Raw genomic sequence first — 27,602 nt, 5'->3', positions numbered from 1 at the left:
AAGAGTTATGTAATTCGTATAAGTAATACCTGAAAGTCTTGTACCTAGATCTGTAATACCATGGATTGCGACGAATAAATGATAATGATTATGCGGTTCGTTCCGTCTATATGTATAATGCGTGTACGTGCTGTTCTCTGAAAATCTTCAAGAAAAAATAACGGCTAGACCAGCACTAAGTACTAGCGAGTTTTTGCGGCTTTGGAGACCGAGATGTAGCTTACAGGCCAATAGCGCTCTAGTTATTGTTATGTATACCTATGTATCGAATGTTTTATAAATTACCTATAAAAAGCAATGTTTTATTTCGATTAGGTCTACATTTTGTGCATATTGCATATCTGAAGTATTTTCGTACTAAACTTGAAACTTTCGTTGAAACTAAATAAAATGATTATTCCAAATGTACAGTCGCCTGCAATTTATGTTACACAACGAAGGCCGCAAAAATATCTGACACGATCTTATTTGTAGAACCATAAGACCATGTCACATATTTTTGCGGCCTTCGAAGAGTAGGTACCGTCATTATCACCAACTTTGCCCGCTTATTTTTTAAAACGAATTTCTCAAACAACATCACATCATATGACTTTTTTTGCTCAGCACGTCCATTGTGATCAAACGCATCAGTTTATTTTAAAAAAAATATTTTTTATCGTGTTTTTACTCATTTTTTTGCGTTTTAGAGGGCGGGCAAAGATATCCGGGGTTTTCGCCAACATTGCCCACGTCAATTTGGTATTCAAATACAGCTCGTATGATGATGATGTCTAAGGATCACTTAAAGGTTTTGGGCAATCCTACCATTCCCTGTTAATAACTTAGCGATAAGTGTAAAAACTTTAAAATAAATTTGCTGGGCAATGTTGCCTACCCGTTTTTGCCCTTTTCCAAATAAGGCTCGCCTAAGCATTTTACAAAGGCTAGGGTTGTCACTTTTGAGAAAATCTGTTACAATAGTTTAATGGCCAAAAATATGATTTTTGTTGTGTTTTTCATTCGTTAACGGGATAAAACATCTAAATAAAGGATAATAAGACAAATTAAATACAGTATATATTTATAAACTTATTTTAGTGTACAAACATAACCTTCTTTTACTTGCGAAGTTGGGTAAATTAGATGAAAGTGACAACCCTAATCCGTTTTTGGTGGTGGGCAATGTTGGTATAGATGCCAAATTACCGGATTACTTTGCCCACCGCTAAAACTTTTGTGTATTTAGGCCTTTTTAGTTTAAATCTCAATAGACATAATCTATGCTTCATGTGTTATAACTCAAACCCGGAAATATTTGTCAAAGGGTTCTCAATTTTTTCTACTTGCATTCATTATTTATCAATTTTTTGCCCGCCGAAATATACCCTATATTAGACAACTCGCTCAAACTCTAAATTCCCAAGTCAAGTTATGCACAAGTTTGGTACATAGTTTTGTCAGAAATATAACCTATTTTCTACTAAAAATAGCAGGGTGGCCATAACTATTATAATTTTTTCTACATTAACGAATTTGTTTAAAATTGTCGTTTTGGGCAAAGTTTCCCTGGAGGCAAAGTTGGCGCTAATGACGTAACATATTATTGCAGGTGACTCTACATAAATGTTTCGGTGATTTTGAGATTATTTTTCAGGTTAGTTTACTAACAATCAAGTTATGCAGATACCGATTTCGTGAACGTATAAGTAGTAAGGTACCGCTATTGTTTAGCGATACCGATTATTTTTGAAGGCAAAACTATACCGTTGAAATATAAAGATATTAAAATTACAGCAGGGACAACCATTTTTTATAGGTTCATTATTTATCAATTTTTTTGCCCGCCGAAATATACCCTATATTAGACAACTCGCTCAAACTCTAAATTCCCAAGTCAAGTTATGCACAAGTTTGGTATATAGTTTTGTCAGAAATATAACCTATTTTCTACTAAAAATAGCAGGGTGGCCATAACTATTATAATTTTTTCTACATTAACGAATTTGTTTAAAATTGTCGTTTTGGGCAAAGTTTCCCTGGAGGCAAAGTTGGCGCTAATGACGTAACATATTATTGCAGGTGACTCTACATAAATGTTTCGGTGATTTTGAGATTATTTTTCAGGTTAGTTTACTAACAATCAAGTTATGCAGATACCGATTTCGTGAACGTATAAGTAGTAAGGTACCGCTATTGTTTAGCGATACCGATTATTTTTGAAGGCAAAACTATACCGTTGAAATATAAAGATATTAAAATTACAGCAGGGACAACCATTTTTTATAGGTGTACCTAAACCATCATTGGCCGAGCGTTAGCAAAGGTCTCCGTTTCAGCTTGGGCAAAAATGCTTTTGTATGTTCTCCTTTGCAGATCATATTTCACAACTGATTCTCGTGAAAATTTGTAAGCAGGTTCGATAGAACTATTCTGTTCCGCCAAAATATTCGAGCAACACGGAAGGGAGGCGGCATTGGCACTATTTTCCCCTCTGCCGAGGTACAAGATTAGCGCGTCAATCTAATCTAGCGCGGGTAATAAAACTAGTTGCACTTGGATTTTTCACTAGACCGAGTCCAGACGCGCGCGTGAACACTGCTGCACAAAAATGCCTGCTTGCTCGGTTTTTTGTTATAAAAAGAGGTCGGGGACATCAAATTTACAAAAAGAAAGTGTTACATTTTACATGTAATATTTTTTTTTACATATCATACATTTAATTACATTCAAACACAATTATTATATTTTAGTCTCATGTAATTGTTGGATTTATCGATTTTGCTCGCTCAGTACAATTTGCGGATCGGTCGAGCGACAAATCCGACTTCTCATCTCTCAGAATACAATAACATACTTCAACGAAAATGTGTTAGCTTGTCACTCGTCCGTACACAAAAAGAGATCGAGGTTTGCAAGATTTGTCTTTTACGTGTGTCATTTTCTATGTATTTGTGTCGTCATTACAGATTGGATTATGTATGTAAGTGTGTGAGAAGTGCGACTGTGTGCACCTTTCCCCCCGCGAAAAATGGCAGAAAGATTTGTACGGTGAGATATCGCTTGGGCCCCTCCCTTCCGATGTGTCGGAAGCCGGTGTTGCTCGAAGGCCAAAATGGAATTGCCACCCTGCTGAAACTTTATTTATTTAAATTCCTATTGAATGGATTTTGCACCTTATGAAAAACCGTATAGAGTAGTAAATAACATTTTACATCTGACTTAATGACATCTTGTTTTATTCGCTTTAATTGTACAAAACGCGTATCTCGACAAAGCAATATTAGGTAGTAAAACAGTCAACAATCAAATTAATTAAATAGGTAGGTAAGTACGTCACGTGTGACATGAACAGACAAGGAAAGCAAGATTAAATGCATTGTTTCTCTTTCATCTTTCAATGGAACGCTTTTACCCTCAAAGGAGGCTAGTGGTCAATACTAAACTAAAAGTCCAATCTTAAAAAAAACATGATGGGTCACTGACCTGTCCCAGTAAAGTGAGGAAGTGAGGAGTGAGTGCGTGAAGTGCGCTTGTGTGTGAAATGGGGTAAATTGACAGAATATGAAATTTTACCCACCGCTACCGTCGCCTAAAAAATCCTACTATCGGCCCGATTAGAACAATGCTTATAAGAAGTCACAGCGCTACGATACCGATCTGTCAGTGTCATAAGTGACATTTCTACAACCAAATAACCTCACTTTTGACACTGATAGATCGGTATCGTACCGCTGTGACTTTTTATATGCATTGTTCGAATCGGACCGTATAATTACTAATTATGTGATAATACGGAAAACTCTACCTAATTATATTTATCGAACGAGCGAGCGAAGCGAACGAAGTTCTTACATTCGACTTGGGACACGCTGCTGGCTAGGGGCACGTCCCAGCATTTCGATGTTTTTAAGCTGAACTATCAAAGGATAGTTTGATACTCAAGAACTTAGCTAAATTTGTTCTAATTTAAATGAAATTGGGTAAACGTGTAGTTGAGGGCATTATATTTTAGTCATTAAATTATGAGCAGGCCGATCAAGGGGTTATTGAGCTAGAAGAGCTTAGAAGGCTAAAAAGCTATTTGTGAGGGGTCTTGCTATTCTGGTCATATTTTTGCAAGAAATTATGGTCGAGTTTGGTTTGGTATAAAATGAAAGTATTCGGCTTGCACTTTTATAATATCGTTTTTAAATTTACCATTTTGAAATAATTAGCAAGATAAAAATAAACATAATATAGGTATTTGACATTTGACAGGAAATACTTCGGCTTACCACAGATACAGTATCAGTTAACACATTCAACACCAAGAACCCGACTGTCGGGTACACTGTTCGTAGCGACTACGCGCTACATACGACGAAACCGTGGCTACGCGCTACGAGCGTAACCCGTAGCACTTAGTGGTATTGAATGTGTTAAGGGCTCCACAGACCTTGTAATATATCCACGCGATTTTTGATCCATTGCCGCCTATAGTGGGACTGGGACATAAAATAGTAGAAATAAAATAAAATGGAACTCTAAAATTTCCATACTATAGTCGGTCAAACAAGTTTGTCAGTAGAAAAAGGCGCGATATTCAAATTTTCTATGGGACGATAACCCATCGCGCCTACATTTTTTAGCCGCTTTTTTCTACTGACGGAAATGGCTTGACAGACAATAAATTGTTGCCATGTGTAAGCATTTCACGTCAAAAATGTGACAGCTACGTAGAAAGTGGCGCCCTCATTTATTAACCGACTTCCAAATCTCAAAAGGAGGAGATTCGATTGTGATTTTTTTTGTTTGTTTGGACCGTTTGTTCGAATTTTGAAAATTATTTTTTTGATTGTATGTATATGCATACAAATTGGTCCCGTTTTTGTCATTGTCAAAACCCAGTTCTGATGATGGGATCCATGAGGAATCGAGGGAACTCCTCAAATCTTAAAGGCATACATATAGTGATTTATGTGTTTTATCAACAAATCAAGCATATACATTCAAAAAGTGACATTTGATGTAGTGGAACTGCTGATGATGATCAGAACGGAACTCTTCAACGACGCATAGTTCACGTTTGGCGATTTGTCCTCTTCGTTATGTTTGTTAAGCAAGTTAAGTTTTTAAGCCACATTTTTGTCAAGCTCGAGGTCTGATGATGGTATCCATGAGGAATCGAGGGAACTCCTCAAATCTTAAAGGCATGCGTATAGAGATTTGTGTATTTTCATCAGAAAATCAAGAATTTACATTAAAAACTGTCGCATTTGATGAAGTGGAACTGCTGATGATGATCAGAACAGAACTTCAATGACTACACGTTTGGCGTTTTCGAATTTCGATTTTGTCTGAGCTGGCCCTGGAGCCAGACCTGACCCGGATCCGGGCTCTTATCTGGACCTGAACCTCCGGCCCAGGTCCGCCTGGACCCGGACTTGGACCTGGACTTGGACGTGGACCAAGACCTAGACCGGGACCTCGACCTGGACCTGGACCCGGAACTGGACCCGGACCCGGACCCGGACCCGGACCCGGACTCGGACCCGGATTCGGACCTTGACCCGGAAAACCACTGATACCTAAGCTAAATAAACCACTATGATTGATTACCTACCATATAATGTAGGTATAAAGTATAATGATGCCAAACTTACTAGCTCCTCCCGCTCAAACCCCCGTACACCGCACCGCACGCGCCGTTAAGTGGGTTAGGTTAGGTTTGAACTGCGATCCTCACAGAACCGAAAAAAAGTGGGTTAGGTTAGGTTAGAACTGCGAGCCATACAGAAACGAAATGCTACTAGAGAAGTGGTTTTGGTTAGGTTCGAACTGCAATCCTCACAGAACCGAACTGCTATCAGAGAAGTGGGTTCGTGAGGCTATAGATGGTCAAGCACATCTTGTCAGTAGAAAAAGCGCGAAATTCAAATTTTCTATGAGACGATATCCCTTCGCGCCTACATTTTTCAAATTTGCCGCCTTTTTCTACTGACAAGATCTGCTTGACCAAGATAAAACTGCGACCTTTACAGAAACGAAATGCTACCTACTAGAAAAGTGGGTGGTTTTACCTCCTTTTCTACATAGTGCACCATCTACGTACAATAATCTTTCACCGGCCCCCATAGAAGTCGGTTTTTTTTCTTGAAAATTATTTTCTACTATTTTATGTCGAACTATACGAGTAAGTAGGTGCAACAAAGTCAATCGCTCTATATATAATTTTTGGCAAACCGCGAGTTCTCAGTTCGGGGCGAACTACTAGTTACAAAATTTATTTTAAAATAAGTATCACAAACAGAACGAATTATTATAGTTATTATATGTTATTTTATTTTACCAAAATTAGTGTTTAGAATAGGGTAAAAAAAATTGTAGTAAATAATCATACAGTTAAGGGTTGTATTCCACCTGTCCAATTTCTTGGTCCAATGTGTATTTGCGTTTCATGCGACCAACATGTTGGACAAGCAGGTGGAATACCACCAGGTAACAAACGATAAATAAGTTCCAAAAAGTTGTATGTACCTTCCTACCTTCGTATTACAGAGTTTGGTTTTGAGTTGTGTGATAAATTCGTTTTCAATGATAACTTTTGAGCAGGTTTTGAAAGACTTTTGTCTACACATCAAACGAGGAGAGTGCGTGGCCCTGGTCGGGTCGTCTGGCTGCGGCAAGTCCACTATACTGCAGCTGCTGCAGAGGCTGTACGACGTGCACTCCGGCTCGGTCAAGCTGGATGGCAGAGACGTCAGAACACTGAACATAGGCTGGCTCCGGTCTTGTTTAGGTTAGCCTTGAAAGAAACTTGTCATCTCTAACTCTCTTAGTAAAGCACGTTATATGGCTTGGAGCATATAGGTACCTATATCGTTGGATCCGTATTTTTAGAAGTCGCTTACAAAAGGCTCGAAATTCTAATTTTGTGAGAGATTGATCTTTCGCGCTTACATTTTTCTAGTTTGCCGAATTTTTCTACTGACAAAGCTGGCTTTCCAGAATATATACGATTAGCCTAGATAATTAATAGAGGTTACCGAACTTTGTTAATAAATTCCACGCAAACTTGCCTAACTGCTGGTAGGTAATGTAACTACTAACAATCACTTTGCAGGTGTCGTAGGTCAAGAACCTGTTTTATTCCGCGGAACCATACACGATAACATAGCCATAGGCTACCCAGAAGCAACGAGGGAGGAAGTTATTAAAGCTGCTACAATGGCATATGCACACGACTTTATCGTTAACCTGAACGAGGTTAGTCTATTTATGTACTTATCAAAATAATTATAATGAATCGATTGAATTAGAAACCGAACCGTTAATGTATTTATTGACTTCTTTCATAAAGGGCTACGACACTATGATTGGAGAACGAGGTGCGTTGCTCTCAGGTGGCCAAAAGCAGCGTATCGCAATCGCGCGATCACTGCTGCGCGAACCGGCTGTTCTTCTTCTGGACGAGGCTACGTCTGCTTTGGATCCACACTCTGAGAAGCAAGTACAAGTAGCCTTGGACAGCGCTAGCGTTGGAAGAACTACGATTGTTGTGTCACATAGGTACGTTTACGATCTTTGGCGCGCGAGTGAAGTTAATGATTTATTAAAAATATTAAGTACTTTTTCTAAATTAGGTTTTTTTATGAATATGATATTCAGATTGTCAACTATTGTGAACGCTGATCGAATTATATGCATGGACCAAGGTGCGATTGTCGAACATGGCACCCACGAAGGGCTGATGAAGGCCAAAGGTAAATAATTTCTTGTAAAAATATATTTTCTCATTTTCCAATAAATGTTTCAAGCTAGAGTACCTATTTAGAGCAATGATGAAACAGTATGCATGTTTGCAGGTTTCTATCATAAGTTGGTAACAACCGGGAAGGAAGTAAAGGAACCTGATGTAATCGACACATTACCCGAGGAAGTGGATGGAACGGGCGACACAGAAGAAGTGGCGGCTCTTGCACCGCGTGTAGATGTAAAGAGAAAGTCTAATAGGAGGATTCACAGACACCACTCAATGAAAAAAGGTACAGCAATGTTAAAATTTAACCCTTATATTGCGAAGTTCAGACGTACGTATTTAAAACTGTGGCTAACATATTTCAGACTCGCATGATTGGATGACTCCTCGAGGCTCTATAAGTTCTGTGATATCCACTGGACTACAAAACTTTGTTTACAACTCCGATATCGTTGAAAGTGACGAGGAAATAGATGACGACGAAGTAAGTTGAAACAAACCAATAAATATCACACCGTATTATTGAAGCGAAGCGAACGAGGTGGTCACAAATATTCTGAGCACTGCATATTATTATTTTTGCTCCAGTCATGGGCAGTATGGCACCACTGCACCATTAATTTGAAAACAAACAATAATCAATGCAACATCAATCGTAAGCAGCTCTATGGCTCTTGTTTATAAATGGTAAAATGATGCTAGTATTTATACTTATTTTACAAGATTTGTATATTATCCCATTACTGGTGCCACATCCATTATAGGGGTGTTTACTGTAGGTACTTGGCCAAGGTTATACTAGTTGTTTAAATTATTTTTGTAGAAAGTCAAGCCGGTTAGCGATTGGGAGCTGATGAAATTGAATGCACCAGAGTGGCCACACCTGGCAGCCGGAGCCCTGGCCGCATTTTTGCAAGGTGCTTGCTTTCCTGCTTTCGCCCTCCTATTTGGATTAGCAAGCGGGGTACGGACCAACCTGTACCTATAAAACATTTTTTTTTAATTTCATTCATAATAACTGAAGTAATTTACATATAGTAAATTTTACACACAGATTTTCGTTTCAAAAAATCATGACGAGGTAAGATACGAAGCCGACTTTTTTTCGGGGATGTTCATCGTGGTAGCCGCCATTGCTGGAATATCCATGTGTCTGCAGAGCGTCACCTTTACAAATGCTGGCTTAAAAATGACCACGAGATTACGGCATCAATACTTCAGAAGTTTACTTAACCAAGTGAGTTTATAAACTTAGCTTTTAGCATTCATAAGACTCTGGTAACAATTGTCTGTAACGTGTTATTGTAAATGTGTACATACGGTTCTTTTAGGAAATTGGCTATTTTGATAAAGAGTCGAACACAGTCGGCTCGCTCTGTTCCCGTTTAACTGGCGACGCGGCAGCAGTTCAGGGTGCTACGGGCCTCAGGATTGGTCTCATCCTGCAAGGCCTGAGTTCTGTGCTAGTCGGCTTCATCATGGCCATTTGCTACAACTGGAAGTTGACCCTTGTAGGGTCTGTATTCTTACCTCTTGTGAGTACAATGTAATACGACACAATTTTGGAATTAAGTGTGATACTGATAACGTCGCACGCCTTCAATAATCAATAGACTTACTAATATTAAATTTGCAAGTTTAACCTTTTCCCGTTGTTATTAAACGCAGATGGTTGGAAGCATCTGGTTAGAGGGGATTGTTTCCCAGCAGTCTCAAGAAAATGAAACAACAGCCCTGGAATCAGCAACATCAATAGCTACTGAAGCCATTATTAGTATTAAAACTGTTCAGAGTTTAGGTAAGAACTATACTTGTGTTTATTAGACAAAAGATAAGATTCTTTACGTTGAGATCCTCCTTATACCTAGCAATCAACGTCGCCAATTTGCAGGTGTCGAATCGAAGTTTTTAGAGAAGTTCAACAAAGAGTTAAAGGAATCATGTGATGCTGTCGCCAAGAAGTCACGCTGGCGCGGCTTAGTGCTTGCGCTGGGATTATACGTACCGTTCCTGTCGTACTGTAGCGCGACGGTGTACGGCGCCACCCTCGTTGCGACGGACAATGTGCCATACCAATATGTATTTTTGTAAGTATTCTGCTGATATCCTAGCTGGAAATCACTTCAGTCTAACTAACCTATATGTTCAGTTCACAATCTAATGGAATGGTAATTATTTAAAAATTACAAAGTATAAACATGTTATATGTTATCGTTACAGAGTTACGGAGGCCTTAATGTACGGCGCGTACATGCTCGGCCAGTCTCTGGTGTATGCTCCAAGCTTCAACTCTGCTAAAGCAAGTGGAGCTCGCGTCTTGGCCGTCATCAATAGGGTGCCGAAGGTTGTAACAGCAAATGGGCTCAAAGACAAAAAAGATTGGGTAAGATTATCTTTGAGGGGCTGCTGTAAATTCCATCTAGAATTCGGTGGTAGGTAATTTAAGTCACGCAGCAGTGGCGGGACTTAACCTACATATAACTCGTTACCCACCGGCTTACCTAATTAACGACAATATGCACCTTAATCCAACAATATTTTATGGCTGCCTGTCTTTTGGAGCGCCATCTGCTCTGGCCGTGTAGCCAACATGCCAATCGCTTACGCTCCGTAGCGATCGAAACGCAACTGTCACTGTCGCACTAATATAGAAGAGTGATAGAGAGACACAAAGCGTTTCATTGTCGAACCGATAGCGATTGCCACCTTAGCTAGGCCGGCCTTGATCCTCATTTTTCGATATTTGAAGGTATCTACCGGACAGTTCAGCTTCAAGGATGTAGAGTTCAGTTACCCGACGCGACCACACATACGCGTGCTGAAGGGGCTGGAGCTGCAGGTGGAGGCGGGCAAGACGGTGGCGCTGGTGGGCGCCTCGGGCTGCGGCAAGTCCACCGTGCTGCAGCTGTTGCAGCGGTTCTACGATCCTGACTCTGGCAATATTGTAAGTAGATCAACCGACACAGAATGGTGCTGCTGTAGATTAGAATTTAATCAGACGTATTACGGGATTGTGCACAAATCACGCGAGGTGTTTTCGGCTACTTTTTGACCCCCCTCCCCCTTGAGATATTTGGTGAGGTTTTTGGCTACCCCCCTCCCCCCACACAACCGCACGTGTATTTTTTTGAAAGTTTTTCATTCGACCTAATTTTAAGACAAATAGTATTGTATATAGAATATCTTGTTTATTTTTCTATTTTCGTTAAATAGACTCGCTATTTTGAAGTGTAGAGTGAAGATTTATGTTTAACGAAACCGAGAAAAAGTATCTACTCACGAGGGGGAGGTTTTTTTTTCTTAGTTTCGTTCACTGTAAAAAAATACACGTGAGGTTTCCTTATGGTACCAACGTGATCTATCGTGATTTTTTCGTGACCCCCCTCCCCCTATCAAACCTTGCGTGATTTGTGCACAAGCCCTACTTACCCAGTGTTGAGCCATTTGCCACCGGATGAAGACATCGACAGCAGGATAGAGAAGTCGAAGGCTGCGTTCGCTCAGTTAAAGATTGGTTGGGAGTCGAATTGTTTATTGTTTATATGCCACAGCGGCACAAATTGGGAGACAGTAATACTGATACATAGGGTACACAAGTATTTACATAACAACATTATATAATACTACTTACAGGCATCTCTCGCTCTATCACTCTCTTATACTCAATCGTCAGTCGTCCAATTGCACTCACAAACAAATCACACTCCGGGTGTGCCTCGAGCACGGAGTTGAGCAAAGCGTGAGCGCGCGCGCGACCGGCGCCTGCGCGTGCGCCCGCGTGCGCGTGGTGCCCTCCGCCAGCAGCGGGTGATGCCGCGCGCGAGTGTACCTACTGGCACAGTATAATAAATAGTACTAACGTACAGTATGGACACTCCCTGCCTCCCGTTGAAAGTGCCGCCCACCCGCTCTCGGTTACCTCACAGTTACCGGCTGGCAAGGACGCGACGACGCGGTGCGCAGAGCGGAGGCCACGTAAAATATTCAAATATTAAACAAATATTTACAAAACGTATCAGATCACACTGAAAACAACTCAATATCTATATGAACAAAAAATCATGTTTTTAACTTACGTAATATTTTGGTGGCCTGAATTTCCTTACAAAATTTTTGTTACTTCGTTTAAACTGATTCAAAATAGGAAACTATTGTATAAATCGAGCTTAGATCCACAGCCAGATTACCTTACAGCATAATACGATTCTTATTTCTTCCTAATACGCGCAATGTGTTTTGAGTCATTGAGGTCATCGAACTTGACAACAAAATGGCGGGAACCCTAGCACGTCTTATCTCACTCACACAAGCAAGGTACGCGTTCACCTACACGAGCTTAAACTGTGCGTAGGAACGAGTTTGTTTCATACATTTGATCGCCAGTGTCCGAGGTGTGGTACTGGTTAGGCACAAACAATCGCATGAAGGCCTCGACAAGGGCTACGCTACCTATTGTGTTTCTAATAACACCGATCGTGAATTTCGCCAAAGAGAGCAACCTCCGTAACTGGAGCGAGTCGTACCCTAGATGTCCCTGCAGAAACAGAGTAGGGTACATATACGGATAATACGAGTATAGTTCGTTTTTTTCTAGCATTAGTAAGAACTTGCAAGAAGGTAAGCGATCTTAACATGTCTTTTAATTGAAAAACGCTTTTTAAAAATCAAAAACGATTACTTATGAAAGCAGAAAGCAGAAGAATATAAATGATCGTATTAGATTCATAATTGTTACATATTTGTAGTAGGTAACTTATTTTTAAAATGTGTTTTTCAATTAAAAGACACATCAAGATTGTTTACCTTATTCTAATGCTAAAAAAACGAACTATATGTGTGTATTTTTTTGTATAATGCCCTAAGATACGACTTTTGGACTTGCTCCAGCATAAGTATATATTTGCTTTCAATCGGACTCCACGCCACTGCATTCGTTTCGAGTATGCTGCGCACGAGTGCCGCATACAACACGCGTGTGGCTTCCACAGTCAGCGGCGCTGAATTGCGCAGAACGAAACCCAGTCTTCTGTACGCAGTCTTAGCCACGACCTGGACATGTTCGCGAAACGTTATATTTGAGTTAAAGAGAACTCCTAAATCCCGTACCTGTTCCGAGCGTGATATGTCGGCGCCGACAATATTGTAACTAAATATTTGAGGTGTATGGGACCGGGTGAAAGACACCATTTCGCATTTACTTGCATTGAAATAGAGTTCATTTTCAACATTCCAACGATAGACTGCCTCTATGTCCCGTTGCAGCTCCTCGCAATCCCTTTGGCTTTGGATCGGTTTAATCAATTTCACATCATAAGCGAACATTAGCACTGTGCAGTGATGCACTTCGACAGGCAGATCGTTTATCAGCAGCACAAAAAGAAATGGTCCCAAGTTGGGCCCCTGACTGATACCAGAGCGCGGGGGGTAGCTTTCTGAAACGTAAGGACCATACTTCACGTACTGCTTTCGATCGGATAGATAATTCGCAAAAATATTTATAAGTCTAGGTGTGAACCCTTAGCACCTAGTTTTAAAAGAAGGACGTCATTAACTACCCGATCGAAAGCTTTTTGTAAATCCAGATAGACGACGTCCACCTAAGCTTTCTTATCCGGCTCGCGTGATAAAATATGGGTAAACGTGAGCAGGTTTGTGGCCACCGACCGAATGTGCTCACGAAACATGTTATACTTACCTACTTACTTATATTTTTTCTTAGCGAAAATATAAATAAGTAGAGTGAGACCAAGTCTGCAATATTACCTTATTTTCGTAATATGGTCACACAAATGTCGAAAACGTTCCCTAAATACCTACTCCAAAAAGCTGCTAAAACTTTCGTATGAAAATTTGCCATGCGCACCATACGACTCCGTGCCTGCCTGTCCACTATAACCGTTTCGTGACTTGTGTACGAGTAACTCGTTCTGGGGGCCGATTTTTGAATTTCGATCGCTCGATTTCGTCACTCGAAAATCGGAGGAAAACGGCGAAATGCTAATTTTTGAAATACGAGCGATCGAAATTTGGAATCTAGTGGTATTGACCACTCGATTTCAATTCTATTCGTAGAATTTAAATGCCTAGTAGTGGAGAAATTATTGAACGAAATACACGAAATCGTGCGGTCGAAATTCAAAAATCGGCCCCCTGTAATGTACTAATGTATCAACAAAATGCCATCAGGAACATCGGTTAACATAAGTACCTACTTGTCTTTTTAGGAAGTAGATGGGCGAGATATCCGGAGCCAGTTGACGTTGCCCCGCCTTCGGAAGCAATTGGGCGTGGTGCAACAGGAGCCGGTGCTCTTCGACCGCACGCTTGGCGAAAACATTGCCTACGGGGACAACAGTAGAAAGGTCACGACGATGGAAATCGTAGCCGCTGCTAAAGCTGCTAATATTCATAGTTTCATCGTTTCACTACCCAAGGTACGTAACGGATAGAGATGTGCGAAGCTAATTAATCAACATTAAGTGTAAGTGTATAGTGCTACTACAAAAGCTTCTCTTTTACAGTGTGAAATATTTTGACAGGGCTATGACACGAATCTGGGGGCGAGCGGCGCACAGCTGTCGGGAGGACAGAAGCAGCGCGTATGCATCGCGCGCGCGCTCATCCGCACCCCGCGCCTATTGCTACTGGACGAGGCTACATCCGCTCTCGACGCCAACAGCGAACGGGTAATGTCACGGCTAGTCACGACCACACTAACTTTGCACAGGATTGGCAGTAACAATGCATATAGGTACATACGCATAGGACTTAGCATGGACACTTAGCGTGGACGTGTTTCATGTTTGGTTGTATTATATAGGTACTGTTAGTTTTATTAAGAGTTGTTTATGGCATGAAATTATACGTACAAATGTTTTATTCCAGGCTGTGTCGGAAGCTCTGGAAAAGGCAGCCAAAGGACGAACATGTATCACCATCGCCCACCGGCTCTCGACTATCAAAGACGCCAATCTCATCTGCGTTGTTGACAAAGGTACCGACGTGCTCAAAAAATAACACGCAAATAAAAACAAACAGTGAAAAAAAATACCCCAAATATGCTTATAAGAGTTATAAGACCATCCTCTAAATTTAAGTTCAATCAAAGAGATTTTGAAATAGAAGAATATTTTAAAAGTGAATTATGTACCTCGTACCTCGACATTTACTGCCATCTTCCGACACAATACATATCAGTGAAAAAATAAGGATCAAAGTAAAAAATGGCTTCTGTCGAAAGATGGCAGTAAATGTACTGACTACATAATTTACTTTGACAATATTCCTCTAGTCTACATTCTCTTTGGTTCAATGTACAGTCAGCTGCACATTGACAGGTGATCAGTTAGAGCCTGTTCGGAAAGAGAAGAGTCGTGGAATGTAAAAATAATAATAATAATAGGCGTAGGGATGTGACGACCCCATCGCCAGCTGGTTTTACCAGTGCAATCAGTCAACGCAGGGCAGCTTGTGGCGAGCTGTTGGGGATTAGCGACCTCACGTACCCGAGTTCTCCTGGAGAGTTCTGTTACCCGCAAGGAGGGTGGGTGGGACAGGATTCTCTGCCTCTGGCTTGCCTTAGTCGGCCGGCCAGAGTGGAGTCGTTAGAGCTATAAGCTCCAGGGGTGGAAGTGAAATATGCATAAGACGCGAGTTGGCACAGTGGCTGTTAACAGCCACTGGGTAGAAAGCGGCGCACACCTCTCGACACCCCTGAGCCGCTCATATCGGTGTTGCCCTTGAGCCATCCTAGATGTCGCTTTTTGTGGGGGCCCATCTTGTGAGGGCGAGTCACCGTCTGCCGGAAATAAAATTGCATACCGTTTTATTAGGCAGGCGTCCGGTTTTTTACCCCATAGCTCAGTTCTTAGTCCATCGCTTTCACCCAATAACCTAGTTCATTTTAGATTCCATCAACTCTCAATAGTCCTTACACCCTGGCGGGTGCTGCCTCTGCGTGCGTCCCATGACACGGGCAAGGGCAGCCTCCGCTCGGTGTACCCCTTACATTTCATTAAAGTGTCAAAAGGGCCTCTACGTGTTGGCTTCGGCTCCGCGCACGCCTCCCAAAGGTCCGGAACACCATTGTTCCGTGATGGGAAAGACATAATAATAAAAAAGCCATTTATTCCTTAATATCGCTACAATATAAAAAGAGAATTATCGGGTAGGAATGCATGCATTATTTACATTTTGCTATAATTCTTAAATAATTTACATATAAATACATTCTAAACATTTGAATTTATTATTTAATTTGATTGAAATATAATTTGATTAACTTAATAAAAAGTAATTGTCAATTTGATATATAAATTAAGTCTAAGATATTAAGGACCTCTCTCGAGTATAGGCCTCCTCCAACTCCTTCCATTTATCTCTTATTTTGCCTGTTTCCATCCATTGTTGTCCTGCTATTTTAATAATTTCATCTGACCACCTTTCTAGTGGTTTTCCTTGCCTTCGTTTTCCCGCTGGACCCGGCCATGTTGTCACTGTCTTTGTCCACTTGTTGTCATTCTTTTTTTTTTTTTATCTTTTTTTTTAAGGGGTTTTGTCACGCAGTGACAATGTCACCCCCGTAATGAGATCTAATAGTAATAATGATGTAGTAGTGAAGTATTACCTACACAACTACATCACATATAAGTATAGTTTGCACATCAACCTGGCCTCGTCTGATAGTGGCGATGCCAGGACGATGTTGCAACTACTTATGTTGGTAGATTTAATAAATGTCATGTCATTCCTCAGCGCCTCATTACGGACACATTCCATCAACACATGGTGAATATCTTCTATTTTATCGCACTCTTGGCAATTTGGTGAAGCCGCTAGTTTCATCAGGTGCTTGAATTTGTTTGACGGAATGTGCCCGGAACGAAGTCTGAGGAGTGATACTACCTGTTTCCTGCTAAGCTTTTTGTCAAACCAGGGGACCTGAGGGGGCTGACATTGAACTGTTCGGTACCAGATTCCTTTAGTGAGAGACCGCTTATCAAAGTATTCCCTCCACATCTGCCTGCAACTAATCCTAACTTTACCTAGTACTTCGCTGTGTACTGGTATACAACGGTATGGAATACCGTCGGTTATTGCAAGTTTTGCTGCTCGGTCAGCCTCCTCGTTACCCATGATGCCAACATGAGAAGGTATCCACTGTACAATCACTTCCCTATTTAGTGTACGAAGTTTGTTGATGGATTCAAGGATGGTGTAGGCTATCGGATGCCCTCGACTGCTCGAGGGTAACCGAGCCAAATGTGAAAGGGCACTCCTTGCGTCTGACAAAATTACACATTTGTTATGGTCTATAGACTCTACATATGCCAACGCTTCGGCTATGGCAATAAGTTCACAGTGCATATATAATAGATATATCAGCTTGTATGTTAAACTTTCCCCGGAAATCCACCTGAGGGTCAAAAAAAGCCGCCCCACATCCTTGTTTCTCCTTGGACCCATCAGTAAACAGCTTATAAAATGAGCTATACTTACTTTCTAAGAGATCATTACATAACCTATATAAATCTATTTGGTTCACATGTTTTTTGGCAGTCTCTAAACCCTCTATAAAAACATATATATTATTTGATAAATCGTAGCTACTTATCCAACTATTCATTGAGTACATAGGTAATTGCTCATGTGATTGTACTGGGAGGTTACAGAATTGGTTATAAGTTTCAATGAGTAGCGGCTTTTTCTTTGTTCTCCAATACCTATTTTCACATGCCCTATTTAGTTCTTCTAACACATGTATTGTAGCATTATGTTCCAAGCATTTGCCTCTTAAATAAAACTTAGCCGCCAGGTATTTCCTCCTTACAAAGAGGGGCTGTATGCACAGCTCACTTTCCATGACATGTATTGGGGTACTTCTTATAAATCCGCCAATAACCCGCATAGCTTGGTTTTGCACTCTGTCCAGTTTGCATAAATGGTTTTTAACACTAATATCGTACAAAAAACAACCATAATCCAGTCTACTACGTAGGATAGAGATATATAGGCGCCTAAGATGGGTTGGATGGACACCCCACTTTGCTCCAGCTAGAACCTTAAATACATTTAGGAATTTCAATGTTTTCTCACGAGTTTCATTTATGTGTCTTCCCCATTTTAGGCTTCTATCTAACCACATACCTAGATATTTCACACAATCCACCTGTTGTACCTTATTGCTGCCTATCTGTAAATTTACTCTATATTTGTTTACATTCCTAGGATGACCTCTAACAAATACACAGACTTTAGTTTTTTTATGTGATACATTAAGACCCATTCCTTCTACTGTGCTATTAAGAATATTTAAGGAATCCTGTACTGCATTAACTGCATCCGAGAGGTGTTTGCGGCTGGCATAAAGTACAAAATCATCTGCATATTGTGATACAAATATATCTCCCAGCTGTTTACAAATATCTAGAGTCGCTATGTTAAATAGTAAAGGAGATAAGGGGTCCCCCTGTGCTAAACCCATTCCCGTAACTCGAACTAAGGATTCATGACCCGACAAGTCTATAGCCAGTTGTCGTGAATGTAAAAACTGCCAAAGATATTTACAGATAACATTGTCCACACCAAGGTGGTCTAGTGTTTTCAGGAGACAAGTTAAACTAACATTATTGTAAGCACTGTCTATATCAACGAAACAGCCCACCGTGGCAAGCCCGTTGGTATACCCAGTCTGGATTCGTGAAACTAGCCTAGTTAAATTGTCCATGCAAGATCTGAATCTCCTAAAACCTATAGTCTCATCTGAAAAATGGTTTCCCTTTTCGATATACCATTCTAGTCTACGTGTAAGAATTGTGTGAAATATCTTGCATGGACAGGACAGCAGAGAAATTGGTCTAAAGGTCACATCTTGCCTTGTGTCTGCACCGAGTTTCGGTATAGGAACTATTTGAACGCTGCGCCACTGTATCGGGACAAAGCTGCTAAATAAAAATATATTAAATATATTTACCAGTACATGTTTGGCTACATCTGGAAGATGCCTAATCATAGAAAAAGATATATCATCCATGCCCGGTGCTGTATCAGATTGTTTGATAGCGTTCTTTAATTCATGTACCGAAATCGGCGACGACAAACATATGCTATTGCTAGCAAAGGTAGGGGCTGCGGGTGTTACATAATCTGGTGCTAAACTGCCTAACAGATGCTCAGCCTTCTCGCGGCTTATTGTTGTTCTAGGTGCTCTGTAGCCCTTCAGCCATTTCATTTTGTTCCACATTTCACTAGAGGATGTAGCACTATCAACACTATCACAAAACTTTTGCCACGCCTTAGCGCTTCCTTGTCGAATCAGCCGCTGAGCAACACTAACTTTATTTTGTAAAACAGATAAATTATCCGGTGTAGGGTTCCGTCTGAAGATTGCCAACGCTCGACGTCTCTCTGCAACGGCCTTAGATATATCTTGATTCCAGTAGGGTCTTGGAGTAAATTTTGGCTACAAATATAATGACCACCAAAAAATACTTTGGTACCCTAAATAAAAAAATCATGCTTACCAAAAAAAATTACTGAACACCAAAAAAATAAGGCCTAAAAATACAAAAGTACCACCACTTTAATTACGACTGCACTTCAAATTGTATTCAAATACCAAATATATTGAATGATCACCAAAAATCATTAATGATCACCAAACCTTGAAGACCAAATTAATGCGATATTTTCACCTAAATAAACCACTATGATTACCAAAAAATGTATACATATTACGAAATAAAGTAAACTGATGCCAAAATTACTAGCCCCTCCCGCTGAACCCCCCGTAGCCCGCACCGCATACCTACCTAACCTAATCTACTTTTGTAGTAGCATTTCGTTATGCTACTAGAAAAGTAAGTTAAACTGCTATCAGTTAAGTGGGTTAGGTTAGGTTAGCACTGCGACCCTTACAGAAACGAAATGGTACTAGAAAAGTAGGTTAGGTTAAGTTTCAACTGCTACCCATACAGATACGAAACGCTACTAGAAAAGTGGGTTAGGTTAGGTTTGAACTGCGACCCTTACAGAAAAGAAATGCTACTAGAAAAGTGGGTTAGGTTAGGTTTGAACTGCGACCCATACAGAAACGAAATGCTACTAGAAAAGTGGGTTAGGTTAGGTTTGAACTGCGACCCTTGCAGAAAAGAAATGCTACTAGAAAAGTGGGTTAGGTTAGGTTTGAACTGCGACCCTTACAGAAACAAAATGCTACTAGAAAAGTGGGTTGGGTTAGGTTAGAACTGCGACTGTTACAGAAATAAAATGCTACTAGAAAAAGTTGACGAAGTGGATTAATTAATTTAATAGGATAACGATATATTAAATGTTTGCACATTTTTAATTAAAATGTGGTTACAATTTTTGTGATCATTTACTATTTTTGCGTTTACAATGATTATTTTGGAGCCATTTGCTTTAATAGGATAGCAAGATTTAAAAATTTGGTTATCATTTTACATTAAAATGGAGTTCTAATTTTGGTGATCATTTACTATTTTTGGGTTTACAATTATTATTTTGGTGTCATTTTCTTTAATAGGATAGCAAGATGTAAAAATTTGGTTATCATTTCACATTAAAATGGGGTTTGAAATTTGGTAATCATTGACTATTTTTGGGTTAATAATGATTAGTTTGGTGTCATTTCCTTTAAAAGGATAGTAAAATGTAATAAAATTGGTAATCATTTCACATTAAAATGGTGTTATAATTTTGGTGATCATTCATGATTTTAGGGTGGTAAAATAGATTTATTTGGTATTAAATTTTACTAAATCTGGTGATCATTTAAATAGCAGCCGTAAATTTTTGCTGACGAAGAGGATTCTCACATATTTTAATTATAGGAATTGAGGCATTCGCAGCTCTGTCCATAGCATCAATGAACTTGTCATATGCCGTTTGTGGGTTCTCTGGCAGGATGAAGTCCGTGAATTCTTCTTGTGCAGTGGCTCTATACTTTGCCCAGTCGGCTTTTCTAAAGTTGCGTCTGTTTTTATGTCTATCAGACTTATTAATATCGGTATTTAATTTAATCATTAAGTGATCGCTGCCAAGATTTTCGTTAAGTACTGACTAATTGAACTTTAAAGCTATATCTGCAGAAGCCAGAGTAACGTCAGGGGAAGATTTCTGTACTGCGCCGTTCACCAATTTAATTCTCGTGTGAGTACCATTGTTCAGGGTAACAAGACCCTTTTCAACACTAGAATCATGAATCTGTTCCCCTCTCACATCCATTTTTATTGACCAATTAGTGTGGTGGCCATTTAAATCCCCTGCTACAAGGCATTTCCCGTCAGCTAGTGTAAATATCTGGTCCCAGTCCCTCTGTGTAGTATAAGCCGTCGGTGGACAATATATTGATATTACATTTTCTAAGAAACTACAGTTTAGTATCTTCATATGGATCAATTCAATATGTGTGTTGGTTAGTTGAGAATTGCATTGTTGTGCTTTAACTGATTGTTGTCATTCATTCTTGTTACATGACCAGCCCATCTCCATTTAAATTTTTTACAGTATGTCAGAGCATCAATCAGTTTTGTTTTTTATCTCTGTGTCTTTCTTTTTATCGGTGCGTTTTATATTTAGAATGCTCCGCTCCATGCTTCTTTGACATGTGTTAATTTTATTTTTTTTGTACGAATTGTAAATCCACGTTTGACATCCATAAGAAAGGCATGGTAATATACAGGAATCCAGTATTTTCTTTTTCAGTTTCAGTGGCAGATTTGATTTTAATGGTTCTTTGTAACTCCAGTACTTGTTCCAGGATATTTTAACACGTCTGTCTATTTCATCCAGATGTCGGGTTTTCCCAGGTAGATGTAGTTTTCAACGTAGTCAATACTGTTATTATTTACTTTGATAGAGTCCCGATCGTGGTTTGTCATGACTTTTGTTTTAGATATGTTCAATTCTAGACCAATATTTTTACTTACAACGTAGATATCTTCGATCATTGATTGAAGCTGTGCAGCTGATTTCGAGAAAAGTACAATGTCGTCTGCGAATCGTAGGTTGTTTAAATATTTTCCTTCAATGTTTATGCCTTTGTTAGACCAATTTAAGTTCTTCATTATATTTTGTAAAACGGTAATAAATATTCTTGGCGACAGGGGGTCACCCTGTCTCACACCTCTGCAGATATTTACTTCCGAGCCCATTTTATCTAACTTAACTCTACTAACGCTTTTAGAGTAAATGTCTTTAATGAGCTCTATCACTTCCAGCGGCGGCTGGAATGTATGGGGCCCAATACATTCCACGACTCATCTCTTTCCGAACAGACTCTACCTCTGCAAACCTACCCAGAAAAAATCATCAGTTTTGCTATTTTGTATGTTTTCGCTTGTGCGATCATGTACAATACAAGCATCGCACATAATGCCATTGCCGATGAATCTTGTATTCAATTAATTTGTATAGCAAGATACTTTAGTGACGTTATTTTTTTTGCATAGGTAAAATCGTGGAAAAAGGAACCCACTCGGAACTGGTGGCTCTGCAGGGCCACTACTATCGCATGTGCAAGGGACAACACGTCTCCCTCAACTAAAGCGGCTTCACTTGATGAGAACTACCAAAAAAAAAATGGTTACCTGGTACATAAAGAAATAAGTAAGCTTTAACACATTCACTGCCCCCGACGCACATGTGCGTCCACCGTCATACAAGTTTGTTCCTAGGCCACGCCCCCTGGCGTTAAGTGCTCACTCCATACATACACGCGGCAGTGTGCCAAGCCGAGTTCAAAAGAAGAGAACTGGCGACGCAGCGGCCGTGTGTTACACGAACCATTTGGAACCACTTTTGACTCCTACTCCTATTGTCCTACGTAACTCAAAATGTATTAAACATAAACATATGAAATTTGTTGCATTTATTAAAACCCTAAAGGCTATTAGAACCCCATATTTCCTGAATGTAGCTCAACCGGTTATAAAGATACAAAATACAAACATCTAAAAATCTGAATTTTTCTCACTGACTGATGTAACATCTAAATCCTAACCCACTTCCAAATGACCTAGCAAGTTGAAATTTGGAATCCAGCTGGGCAATAGTGTGGTTACGAACCTAAGATAAAGCAACAGTGATTTTTTTACGATTTTTAATATTTTCTAAGAAAACAGATTTTATTTACACACTATAGTTCGTTTTTTTTAGCATTAGAAAGAACTCCACAGAAGCAAGCGTGCAGTTTTTATCAGGCTCTTTAATTGTTAATAATTATTGAATTATCTAATGTAGCATGGTCAATACATATAATTTACTTCAAATTATTACCGCTAAAAGTGCTGGAACCACAAGCTTACTTCTGCGAAGTTCTTTCTAATGCTAAAAAAAACGAACTATATTTGCCTATCGAATATGTAATGGCAAAAATAAATGATTGTTTCGAAATTAACTATGATGAATACCTACTAGTAGAGAATATGTAGTATGTAGTATTTAAGGAAACTAAACAAAAAAAATATATTAATATACGTTACTCATAAACGCCCGTCAAATCCAACAAGCCCTTGATTATCGTTTATCCTTATCCGTCATTTTGTGATTTGTGTTTGTTAGAAAGGGACTAAACTTAACAGAGGTTTGCTAAGTTTTATGAATAATGGGGTTACTGACCTATCTGAGACTCCAATTAGCAAAACGAAATGTCCGGTCTCTTTCTTTATTGTTAATGGAGTAAGTAATACAGTTTAAGACAAGCCTCTGTTTATTGCGGAATACAAAAACATACAGCTTCGAGCGGTTGGCCAAGTAAAAACTTTTTAGTAACAGCGGTTGCGGGTAGGGAAATAGGTTAAATTGTTTGTGGAAAACTATTGGATGGATTTAAAATTATAGTTAATGCCCCGTGGGTTCAGGTTCTTCTCTCACTCTCACTGAGCTCCCGAAGTGGCTTTGTTGTTGACATTATGGGAAATCCCCATATGCAGAGGAAAATGTAGACTACTTTTGTATTTGAGGCAGTAGGCCACTTTTTTCTTAACTACGTACAAAATTCAATTAACCCTATTCATGATAAATCCAAATCCAATTTTGATAAATAATAAAAATGCCAAAAATGGTCATTTACTTTATTAACCATTCTAAAATTACCTTTTACATACGTAACATTGAACACTCTAAAAATTATACTACATACAATATCACTCTCTTCGTGAAACTTCCTGCTTAATTTTTGGGATTACCCTGTTACCTTCCTTATAATACGACTGTTTCAAGACCGGTATCGGACTAGTGATGCACAACATTTTATTGAACTAATACCGGCCCTGAAACGGACCCCAGATTGTAAGTACATTAAGAACATCAATATTTATCTTTATTTACCAAAATACAAAACATTTTTCGTTGGAAGATCATTGCAGTCGCATTCAGGGTGCTTCTTCAATATAAGTTATTTGTACTCAAGTAAAATATACTTAAAATTTAAACAATATTGGTGTCGCCAATGAAAGACGCTTTATTAACTTGAATATAAACTTTTGGCTGAAGCACCAATTAATATAAATACAATTCACAATCATGGCACGGCTAGCTAAGTAAAAATAACAGTGCGCAAGTTGATGCATGATAAGGTATTTCCCGTGAAATAGTTCATTTTTGAGACTTACTAGTAAAATCTGATTTTTTTGGCAATCGAAAAGAGATAGAGTCCAACCAAAATAAGTCTGAAACGATTTTGATAGCACACACAGTGCGAGTGTTATTTATACGTGTTAACTTCATAGAAGTTTGACTTTAAAATAACACTGGCACTGCGTGTGCTATCAAAATCGTTGCGGACTTGTCTTGGTCTAACTCTAGATTCGACTTTTCTACATAATAATTATTTAAAAAAAATGAGCATAGTATATGAGAATGATCGTTGTGTGATCGTTGATGGATATTTCACAATGTCAGTCAATGACGACAGCTTTGTATATACTTTGCTATAAATATAATAAATATGCATACGTGTGCTAACCCTCGGCACGTTCTAGGGTTTTGATATCGATAAATATAGGTACCTATACATGTCGATATATATATTTATTAAAAAAACTATTACTATACAGAACTTAGATATCATGTCTGAGTTGTCTGACATCGAGCCGAGACAAGATATTAACTTTAATAATAAACATCACTTTAGTACTCGTATTGTTGCCCCGTGTTAGCACACGTATGTTTCATACTCGTATTGACGATATGTCACTACTAAAAAAAACGTAGCTGTCATTCGAAAGAAAAATATGGCAACTATGTAGGGGATGCGTACAGAGTTACTGCGTTTCAACTTTAAGTAGCAGTGTGATACGAAAGTGTTTTTAAGTAGTGTATTGTATAATTGTATATGATAAAAGATGGCCATATCGACTTTTCGCTACAGATATTTAAGTTTTGAGTATCAAAATTCTATATAGGTCAAAATACGTGGTCCAATTTCATACTCTTTGTCGATGTTTTATATGTACATACTTGTACTATAAATATTATAACTACTATAGTTCGTTTTCTTTAGCATTAGAAAGGTAAACAATCTTGACGTGTCTTTTTATTAAAAAGTGTTGAAAAACGCTTTAAAAAAATAGTTTATATTACTTATGAAAGCAAAAGAATGTAAAAGATCGTATATGATTTATAATTCTAGGATATTTGCTGTGACTTATTTTTCAATGGTGATTTTTAATAAAAAGACATGTCAAGATCGCTAACCTTCTTTCTAATGCTAAAAAAAACGAACTATATGCTTACAACATGAACTATTCAATAATTCGTGTAATTATTGTGCATACCCGGCTTAACTGCTGACTGCAATCTTTGATGGGTATTCGTAGCCATAAAAGTACCACAAACTTATTTTAGTTAAATACCTATACAAGAAGGGGAACTGCCGAGCCACTTGTTGCTAAAGTAGCCGCAATACCAACTGGCCATTGAGGTCATAATGCCATCTCTTTCACTCTTGGTTGGTCTTAAAAAAGGTAACTGACTTAACTGAGATAGCATTATGAACTCGGTCGCCAATTGGTATTGCGGTGAGTATAGTGTTCTTAATTTTGGCGCACTAGAGTGTAACACTCTTTTCGTCATACAAATACAACGGGCAAGCTCGATTTACTGCACACGACACATTACGAACAGGAGCAAGTATGGCTCACAATCTCATTTCCTAAATGTACGAGTACGCCATCGAACGTGAGCTGTCTTTATTTTAACTTCTATTTGGTAAGAAATCGCATATTGGACTTAAAGTTATATTTACAAAAATATGATAAGACTTGGATGATTTTGGATGATAGCATTCATAGCACATCCTTGTTTCGTGCAGTATGGAAAGGCATCAAGTATGGTATCCTTTCCATACTTGATGCCTTGATGCGTCTTCGTGGAAAAATAATATATTTAACTACCTAATAATTTACAAAATAATGTTTACTGCTTGAAAAAAATATCTACTATTTCAACGTTTACGTTTTGCATTCTATTCGTTTACCTTTTAGTAGAGAATATTTTTTCTCTGAATGTGAACAGCGCCAGAGATAAAATATTTACACTTTGGCTGACGGCGGGTAATGTGCATTTTAGCGCAAACATGTAAACACATGCAAACATGTAATATATATTATGTTACTTTACATAAGATAACATATTGACAAATATTTTTTATTATATTTAATATTTCCAAGTCCCATCAAAAACTATAACAAAATAAAAGAATCCAACAGCGCAGAACAAGGTCAATAGAAACAAATTAAAACTATTTTATGTTTAAAGACTAACCCCCTTATTCATAAAACTTTAACGGGACTGATTTAGTTAAATTATGATTAGGGGCTATTCATAAATTACGTCATTTAAAATTAGGGGGGGGGGTCTGGACATCGGATGATGGTAGCATGACGTAGGCGGAAATGGGGTCATTCGAAGCATGAGTTTTTGATGATTTTAAGGGGGGGGGGGGGGGGTCAAAAATCGATGTCGTAATTTATGGACAGCCCCTTAGCTAATTGAGGTTTGTAGCGCGTTTATGAATAAGGGGGTAAGTTTTGGTTACTTTTATGGTGTACAAATTTTCTTAGGCATTAAAGAACTACCAAGGCTATGAAAATATCAACAAACTCTTTTTGTCGATACAAAAAATTAACAAAATTTGAGTTATCAAAATATAAAAACATTACTTTCGAACTCAAACAATTATTTCATTTGTACGAATAACCTAGCACGAGACTACCCTTCAACACCAGATGTGTAAAACAAGCGTTTATGTGGGTTAACACTTTTACAATTGGGTTATTAAACCACCGACGTGTATGACAACAGTGGCGCCTAGATAGTCCGTACTTGATGCCCACGAAAATTATACCTAACGTAACCACATAGCAAAACTTTTTATTTAGTAATGTTGGGGGGCACCTCGCTTTAAGTTAAAAAAATTTATCAAGATTTTGATTGGCTCCCCTTCTTATATAAATCAATCTACATAAGTGCAAAGTAACCCTACTTTGCATTTATTTAGGTATTATGAATGTTCGCATAGCCTTTTTTATCAAATCCTTAGGAGGTACTCAATTGTTTTCTACGAATTCTATTGACCCTGGTTTACGTTATTACACACTAACTCATATCGTCGTAAGTATACAATAAAATATATTTCTATTCATCATAACTAACATTTATGTATGTATTATGAAATATGATAACCATTATACAAACAAATGCAACAAAATAAGCCATCGTGTAAATTAATAATATATTTTCTTTAAAATAGAGTCAGGATCAGTAATATATTTACAAAAAATCAACAAAAATAAATTTCATACACTTTCATAATATATTTTCTTTAAAATAGTCAGGATGGGAATATATTTACAAAATA

The 27,602-nt window shown here is 38.7% G+C and overlaps 1 protein-coding gene across 1 annotated transcript in view; it reads left to right on the top strand.

Annotated features, from left to right (window-relative positions):
• The window catches only part of LOC134804716 (multidrug resistance protein homolog 49-like), a 40,755-nt gene extending 18,155 nt beyond the window's left edge, over nt 1–22,600 (top strand). The window contains exons 10-26 of the mRNA XM_063777879.1: nt 6,574–6,760; nt 7,085–7,227; nt 7,322–7,530; nt 7,630–7,724; nt 7,827–8,006; nt 8,086–8,204; nt 8,544–8,684; nt 8,775–8,957; nt 9,052–9,255; nt 9,389–9,518; nt 9,612–9,807; nt 9,941–10,103; nt 10,470–10,664; nt 13,945–14,154; nt 14,260–14,406; nt 14,606–14,714; nt 22,192–22,600. Of these exons, the coding sequence (XP_063633949.1) occupies nt 6,574–6,760; nt 7,085–7,227; nt 7,322–7,530; nt 7,630–7,724; nt 7,827–8,006; nt 8,086–8,204; nt 8,544–8,684; nt 8,775–8,957; nt 9,052–9,255; nt 9,389–9,518; nt 9,612–9,807; nt 9,941–10,103; nt 10,470–10,664; nt 13,945–14,154; nt 14,260–14,406; nt 14,606–14,714; nt 22,192–22,286 (2,706 nt within the window). The 3' untranslated portion in view covers nt 22,287–22,600. The remainder of the gene's footprint in view (nt 1–6,573; nt 6,761–7,084; nt 7,228–7,321; nt 7,531–7,629; nt 7,725–7,826; nt 8,007–8,085; nt 8,205–8,543; nt 8,685–8,774; nt 8,958–9,051; nt 9,256–9,388; nt 9,519–9,611; nt 9,808–9,940; nt 10,104–10,469; nt 10,665–13,944; nt 14,155–14,259; nt 14,407–14,605; nt 14,715–22,191) is intronic.
• The last annotated feature ends 5,002 nt before the right edge of the window (nt 22,601–27,602 follow it).

Source organism: Cydia splendana, chromosome Z (assembly GCF_910591565.1).
Source record: "Cydia splendana chromosome Z, ilCydSple1.2, whole genome shotgun sequence".
NCBI lineage: Eukaryota > Metazoa > Arthropoda > Insecta > Lepidoptera > Tortricidae > Cydia > Cydia splendana.
Note: the sequence above shows the minus strand (reverse complement) of the source record. Positions and strands in the feature narration are given on the sequence as shown.